Source organism: Myotis nattereri, assembly GCF_964212035.1.
Source record: "Myotis nattereri genome assembly, chromosome: 19".
NCBI classification, from domain to species: Eukaryota; Metazoa; Chordata; class Mammalia; order Chiroptera; family Vespertilionidae; genus Myotis; species Myotis nattereri.
Genome location: NC_138095.1, coordinates 4123420 through 4131342, shown reverse-complemented (window position 1 = coordinate 4131342; position 7923 = coordinate 4123420). Strand labels below are relative to the sequence as shown.

General features: G+C 48.2%; 1 protein-coding gene across 1 annotated transcript; it reads left to right on the top strand.

The window, feature by feature from the left end:
• Positions 1-3117: 3117 nt before the first annotated feature.
• LOC308534848 (uncharacterized protein C12orf76 homolog) lies at positions 3118-7475 on the top strand. Its single transcript, XM_081113438.1, has 2 exons — positions 3118-3368; positions 6205-7475. Exons 1-2 carry the CDS (start codon positions 3236-3238, stop codon positions 6288-6290), a joined length of 219 nt encoding a protein of 72 aa, XP_080969564.1. The 5' UTR covers positions 3118-3235; the 3' UTR covers positions 6291-7475.
• Positions 7476-7923: the final 448 nt, after the last annotated feature.

The window sequence follows — 7923 nt, the reverse complement described above, 5'->3', positions numbered from 1 at the left end:
GACTTGACGTCGCTGGGGCTGCTTTGCAACTGCCAGTCTGCCCTTCTCAATCACCCCACCTTTTTCACCCAGTCCCCCTCCCCTCTGGCAGCCCTCAGTCTATTCTCTGTATCTATGAGTCTTTTTCTGTTTTGTTTGTTCGTGTACATTGTTCTTTGGATTCCACATAGAAGTGAAATCAGATGGTATTTGTCGTCCTCTGACTTAGTTCACTAAGCATAATGCTCTCTAGGTCCATCCAGCTGTCACATAAAATGGCTGAGTAATATTCCTCTGGACGTATGCACCACAGCTTTAAAAAAACCCACTCGTCCGTTGATGGCTGCCTGAGGTGCTTCCATAGCTTGGCTATTGGAAATAACACTGCAATGAACATGAGTCCGCGTACATTCTTTCAAATAAGTGTTTTGAGTTTCTTCAGATATATTCCCAGAAGTGAAAACCCCGGGTCGTAAAGCAGTTCCACTTTAGTTTTTTGAGGCAACTCCATACTGCTTTCCAGAGTGGCTGCCCCGTCCGCGTTCTCACCAGCGGTGCATGAGGGCTCCCTCTTCTCCACATCCTCGCCAGCACTTGTTGTTTGTTGATTTGTTGATGGTAGCCATTCTGACAGGTGTGAGGTGATATCTCATTGTGGTTTTCATTTGCATTTCTCAGATAATTAGTGTCATTGAACATCTTTTCATAAGTCTATTGTCCATCTGTATGTCCTCGTTGGGAAAATGTCTGTTCAAGTCCTTTGCCCATTATTTATTTATTTATTTATTTATTTATTTATTTTTGTAAGAGAACATTTATTGGGTAAATTATAGAGGTAGAAAAAGTAATTCCTAGAAGAAATGGGCTTAGGAAACACGGTATAGAGCTAAAGGAAGGGCCCTTGGAGGTTGAGAGTGAAGGAGCTCGTGGTAACAGGCCTGGGCGGGGAGGGGAGAGGGAAGGGAAGGGCACAGAAAGGCACACCTGTGCTCCCGAGGCGAGACCTTTGCCCATTTGTAAATTGGATAGTCTGGGGGTTTTGGTGTTGAGTTGTGTGAGTTCTTTATAATTTTGGATAGTAACCCCTCACCAGATGTATCATTGGCGAATATCTCCTGTTAAGTGGGCTGTCTTTTCATTTTGTTGATGGTTTCCTTTGCTACGCATTTTTGTTTCCCTTGCCCAAGGAGATGTATCAGAAAAAAATATTACTAAGAGAGATGTCTGAGAGTTTACTGCCTATGTTTTCCTTTAGGGGTTTTATGGTTTGAAGTCTTACATTTAGTCTTCAATCCATTTTGAGTGTATTCTTGTATACGGTGTAAGAGGGTGGTCAAGTTTCTGTTCGTATCTATCTGTCCAATTTTCCAGATAGATGTTGGTGGAATCTTTAGGGTTCTTTAGATACAGTCTCATGTCATCTACCTGACAGAACAAACTTTAAATTCCAGTTAACTCTTTACAGACTCTTAACCGTTTTGACCCCGTGCCCGTAGGTTGTCATGCAAATTAAGCATGGGAATATTGAGCAGAGAAAGCACTGACTAAATGCAAGTATTATTCATTTACTAATTATCTAGTGAGTGTCTTCTAGGTGCCAGACATCGCACTAAGAAGACAAAATGAGACTGGTTCCTGCCCCAAGAGGCACCCGGAGCAGCAGAGGAGCCGAACTAGGGACTGAGCGCGGAGTGTGCCGGCGGGAAAAGGGCATGGAAACCTGGCAGGAAGCTGGCAGAAAAGGGTCTTCTGGGTCACCTCTGGTGTCAGTGGACGCCTGACTGAGAAGTGTCTTAAAAGACTGGGGACCTGGCCAGGAGGAAGCGGGCACAACACAGGTGAAGACAGAGAAGCGTGAACTATCCAGGTGTGTGCCAAGGACTCAGATGTTAAATATGCCCTGGCATGGGGGGTTCAGAGACGGAAAGGATGTGCCTAGACAGGCAGGAAGGAGTTTAATCTTGGAGTGCCATTCACTCATTCATGCATGCATTCATTCATCGAACATTCTTCTGAGCATCTATCATGTGCCAGTCAGGAGTTGGGCATAAAGCAGTGAACAGGCAAAATTCCCTGCCTGCAGAGGGCTTACTTTCTGATGGTGAAGACAGCCAAAAACAAGATAAATAAAATTATAGTAAATGAGATGGTGATAAGTGCTAAGCAGAAAAATAAAGCAGAGAAAGAGGTTAAGAGGTAGTGTGTGTGTGTGAGTGTGTGTGTGTGTGTGTGTGTGTGTGTGGTTGTTCAGTCTTAAGGTGGTTAGGGGAGGCCCTAAAAGGAGACATTTGACATTTGCACAGACATGAATGAGGTGAAGAGTGAGCCACGTGTATGTCAGAGGGAAGAGGATCCTGCATGGCAGAAGGGACGGCAAATGCAGAGGTCCATGGCGATGGTGGGCCTGGTGGGTTTAAGGAACATCGGTGTGAAGGGAGGGACATGATAGGGGAGGAGAGGGGGAGGGGATGAGGTTTGAGTAGTACAGGGTGTGTGTGTGTGGGGGGGGGCGCTAAGGGTGTAGGACCTTGAAGACCACTAAGACTTTGAATTTTTAAAAAAATGTATTTCGGAGGGGAAGGGGGAGAGAGAAAGAGAGCACAGCACTGATTCACCAGTCAGCTGCCTCCTGCACGGGGGGACCGAGCCTGTAACCCGGGCACGTGCCCTTGACTGGGATCCAACCGGGGGTGTGTGTGGGGGTGGGGGGTGGGGGTGGGGTTAGTCCGCAGAAGGACTCTCTAGCCACTGAGCCAAACCAATTAGGGCAAGACTTTAACTTTTACTCAGAGCCAAATGGAGAGCCACCGGGGTTTCCAAGAGGCAGAACATGGTCTGGCTTTCCTCTTACCAGGATGACACTGCCTTCTGCGGGAGAGCAGAGCAAACGCAGAGGGTGTGGGTGCAGGTCAGGCGGGAAGCAGTCCAGTAAGGGAGCTACCGCAGCAATCCAGACAAGAGACGTGGCAGCTTGGATCAAGCTGGTAGTCGTGAAGGGAGGGAGAAGCAGGATTATTTATTATTATTTGTTTTATTGCGGAAAATTAAAATAAAGTAAAATTTATAAAGCCCTGGCCGGTGTGGATCGGTCGGTTGGGCTTCGGCTGCCGGTTCCCTTCCCGGTGGGGGCGGCACTATAGTTACCCTGGCAACGACGCGCCGCACCAGCGGAAGCAGTGACGGCAGGGGCTGCGCGCGTGGAGACGGAGGCGGGGCTTCCGGCGGAAGTGGGCTCTGCGGCTGCGAGCTCGGGAAGATGCTGCGCGCGGTGTGGTGGTGGCTGTGCCTCGGCCTGTGTGGCCTCCTGGTGGGGCGGGCGAAGGCCCCGAGCGCGGGGGAGCCGCTGGAGCAGAGCCGGCCGTACGCGGTGCTGCGGGGGCAGAACCTGGGTGAGCGGCGGCGGGCGGACCGGCGGCGGGATCGGGCCTGCGCTTCCGCCTCTGGGGGCACCGGGAGCCTGGCCCGCGCGGGGCGGACGGCGGGGATGTGTGAGGAGGGCTGGGGTGCAGGTGCGACCTCGCCAGAGGCCTGGGAAGAGGGCCTGAGCGTGAGAGCCCGGCGCCAGGCCGGGACACACCAGCTCTCGGCCTGTGCTGCTTGCCCGAAAGGCCTGCGAGTCCAGGCTGGACAGCAAGGCGCGTCATAGTGCTCACCCCACTCCCCCCTTTCCTGATGGGAACTGTGGTCAGTCACAACGGGGATTGGCATTTGTTGCCCGTTTCCTGTTGCTGTGTGCTGTGCTCAGCACTTTGTACACGTGATCTCATTTCAGCCGCAGGGTAAATAAAGATGGTGTTCAGCCGTATTTTACAGATAAGGAAAATGAAACCCAGAGATTTGCCCCGGGTTACACAGCCAGAAAGTGGTGACGGCCAGGATTGGAACCTCGGCTTTGTGTGAGAGCATCTCTTCCACAAATACATGCGTGCAGGTGCCACGGCTGCGGAAGGGACCCTGGAGCTTAACGCCTGGCAAGCTTCAGAATCACTTCCTCTGGTTTGGCCACAGCCCTTCCTTTCCACAGCAGCTCACTGGTGCATCTGGATATCTACGAAGTTGCCACATAGTATCATTTATGGATTATCTTTACGTGAACTCATTGTCATTTTAAAAAATATATATTTTAACAATTCAAGAGGGTCAAAACTAGAAAGGCCGTGGAGAACCCGACAGTCTCAGTCAGTCCCTTATTTAAACATTAAGGAAACCGAGGCACAGAGAGGGTGAGAGATGTCCCAAGGTCACACAGGAAGCTGGTGGCAAGGCAAGACTAGAATTAGGTGTTGTGTCCCTGACCCCCCAAATTCTGGTTTCCAGCCCAGTGCCCTGATCCTCCCTCCAGGGAGCCACCTCTGGGAAGGATTTGGAAGCCTCAGGCCCCATCTCTTCATTGTACCCATCCCCAGCATCTGAAAGCTTGAGGTCATGTGACTTATTTACTAGAGGCCTGGTGCATGAAGTCATGCAACAGTGTGGTCCCTTGGCCTGGCCTGCGGGATCGGCTGCAGCGGGCTCTCTGACATCCCCTGAGGTGTCCCGCTTGCGAGAGGGTGCAGGCCGCGCCAAGGGACCCCACCAGTGCACAATCAGGCTGGGAGGGACTGGGGGAGGGCTCCAGGGTGTGTCCGGCACATCCTGCTCAGTCCAGATGGACAAGACCCCAGCAGTAAGCTAACCTACTGGTTGGAGCGTCTGCCCCCTGGTGGTCAGTGCATGTCATAGCAAGAGGTTGAGTGGCCTTAGCATATCGTTAGCATATTACGCTTTGATTGGTTGAATGGACAACCAGATGCTTAGCATATTAGGCTTTTGTTCTATAGGATTTTAATATTTTTATTGATTTCAGAGAGGAAAGGAGAGGGATCTAGACACATCAGTGATGAGAGAGAACCATTGATCAGCTGCCTCCTGCACTCCCCCTACTGGGGATCAAGTCTGAAACCCGGGCATGTGCCCTTGACCAGAATTGAACCTGGGACCAGGTTCAGTCCACAGGTCAAGGCTTTATCCACTGAGCCAAACCATTAGGGCTCATTGTCAAGTATTTCTCACTTACTGTGTGCCTAGCTAGCTAGCACTATGCTAAGTGGTTTCCACACATTATCCTGCTTTATCCTTTAGAACAGGGTTTCTCAACCTAGGTACTACTGACATGTCGGACTGGATCATTCATTGTTAGGATGGGAGGAGGTGAGACAGGCTGTCCTGCACACCGTGAGATGTTTAGCAGCATCCCCAGCCTTTACCCACTAGATGCCAGTAGCACACCCCTCTCCCAGTCTAGACAATCAGAATATCTCCAGACATACTTACAACACAAACGTACATTTGGTTGTTAAAAGAACATCATTTTGAAAGCCTCCCACAATTCTGAGAGTCACACAATCGGGGGTGCATGTGACTTCTGACAGGTTGCTGGTTACATTAATTTAAAGCCAGGTTCTTGTATCTAGTCCTGGACCACAGATTAACTTGAGTTACCAATTGCAGGTCCCATTTCTCACTTGAGCACATTGTAAGTTTTAGTTGTGAAATTTACTTTCAAAAACATAGGTTATGAAGTTAGTAAATTGCTTCTTTGATCAGAAGGCCCTTCTCAAAACTCACATAGAGACTGAAATACTCTATTCTTTATTGAATTTCTAGTTTTTATAAATGGCTTTAAAACCATAGTTGGGCTCCCTGCTTTTATTCAGTTTGTTATTCTTTGCCTACAACCCTTTCTTTAAACTGAGAATAAAACCCATGTTTCCTTCTATATGGACTGGCTGCAGTCTTCCTCTCTAGCTTCATTTCCTGCCTTTCTCTCGTCACTGTTCCCACCCCTACCATGCTTGCCTCCTATTCATTCATTTGCTCTGGCCTCAGTGGCCCTCATTTGCTGATCTTGGGGCCTGCAGTGCTCTCCCTGCAAACCTTCATACCGCCAGCACCTTCATTCCATTAAAGTCTCAGCTCACGTGTCCCCACTGAGATGCTTCCTCCCCCACTGTCACATTAGTTTCCTTCACTGCAGCTCGTCAGGCTCTGTGAAATGCTCTTATTTGTGTACATTCTCTCCCCTCAATACATGGAGACTTCCAGAGAGAGGGCAGTTCAAGGCTGTTTCCCCCACACCTGGCACCGTGCCTGGTACTGAGTGGCGCTGGGTCCATCATCGCCAATGAATGACGACTTACAGAGCCTGGAGCCACCATTAGGAGGTAACCTGTATTCCTTTTGCAGTGTTGATGGGAACCATTTTCAGCATCCTGCTGGTGACCATGATCCTTATGGCATTTTGTGTCTACAAACCCATTCGGCGTCGATGACAGCCGAGCAAGCAAGTGCTCCCAGGAGTATTTGGGAACAGAATAAGTGTGTTGCACATGGGTCAGTGGAGACATTGGAATCCGAACTTTCATGCTTGGAAATGACGTTTGGTCTGGACAATTGGTAAATGCTGATTTAGAAAAAACATCTAGCAGTTTTTTTGTAACACTGTAATGCAAATAATTGGCCACTGAGTCTGCTTCTAGTATTTTGTTTTGTATGTGGCTTACTTGTTAGTAAGACCTAAAGCTCAGTGTAAAGTTCTGTGTAAAAATGGAGTGCTCATGAGAAAGGAAACACAGTAACCTTGTGAGTGATATAGAACCACATTGGGAAGGACTAGTCATTAATGTCTGAAAAGATGAAGAAGACTTAACATGTAGACAGACATTCAGTACTTAAGCAGCACTGGTGACAATAGGTTAAGAATCACAACGTTTGTAATTGCACTGAGTTGGCACAGAGTACTCTGGTTGCAAAGCAGTGTCCGCTGTGGGGAGCTTGGGCCGTCATCCCTCATCCAGCATCGGCTCTGCACTCAGGTGCCCCACTGAAGTCAGGGTCACCGCAGGTAGGCCAATGGTCATGTGTACGCTTGGGCTGGAAGGCTCGGGTTGGACTGAAAATGTTTCTAGTTGACCCATCTGAAAAAGAACTACTTGCTGCTCAGACGTGCGGCTCTCCCTGGTACTGCACTTAAACCTCCAGCCCTTGGCCTGAAACTTGCGGCAGCTTTTCGGATTTGGAATCTAAGAGACTCAGCAGGAACTCTCTCCCGGCCCTGGGTGGGAAGGACTCACTGTACTAGGCAGAGTGGCGAGTGGGTACGTGTTTACACAAACTTAATTTCAGCTTTGGAAACGCTGCTGTTTGTTTGCACTGTTGGTGAACTGGATCTTCCCCCTATTGAAATGATACTTTTGTGCTTACAATGTGGTCATCAGTATTTATTTTATTTTAAAGGTGCTAAGTTTAATTGTGTTGTTAATTGAAATGCGTATCTTGTGCTCCAGACACAGCACAGATTTTTTTTTTTTAAACCTGCACTTAATGTGAAATAACTGATGTGGGATCCTGTAACTTTGACTTAAGGATTTTGTTTGTAACCTTAACATTGAGGCATTCAAATGTTAACTGTTCTGTGCTTTTCAGCAAATGTCAACTAAAATTAAAGTTAAATCTTACATCCTGCTTTACTCCTAATTATGTTCCAAGCCTTTAAAATGCAGGTGCGTATTTGACTCAAATCTCTTAAGGAAGCACTGTGAAGTGGAATTTTAAATTCATATGTGAAATAATACTATTTCCTCAGGGCAAGGCATTATTTCTGAAAACTGAGCCCGGATTAATCTCTCAGGCTGACAGGGGTCTGGAGACGTGGATTCTTGTCCTAGCTCCAGTCACAAACTGCCTTAACTTCTCAGAGCCTCCGTTTCTCATCTTTGAAATGGTGATATACACACTTTTTCTTAAATATTGTGAAGATTAAATGATTTGAAAACTAACTCAAATGAAGGTGGGATTACTAGTTAGCCTGTCCCGTAGAAATCTGTGTTACTGGCTGGAAGGAGTTGTGGGTGGGATGCTGAGACTGGCATTGACAGCGTTAAGTCCCACCTCATCTGGAACACA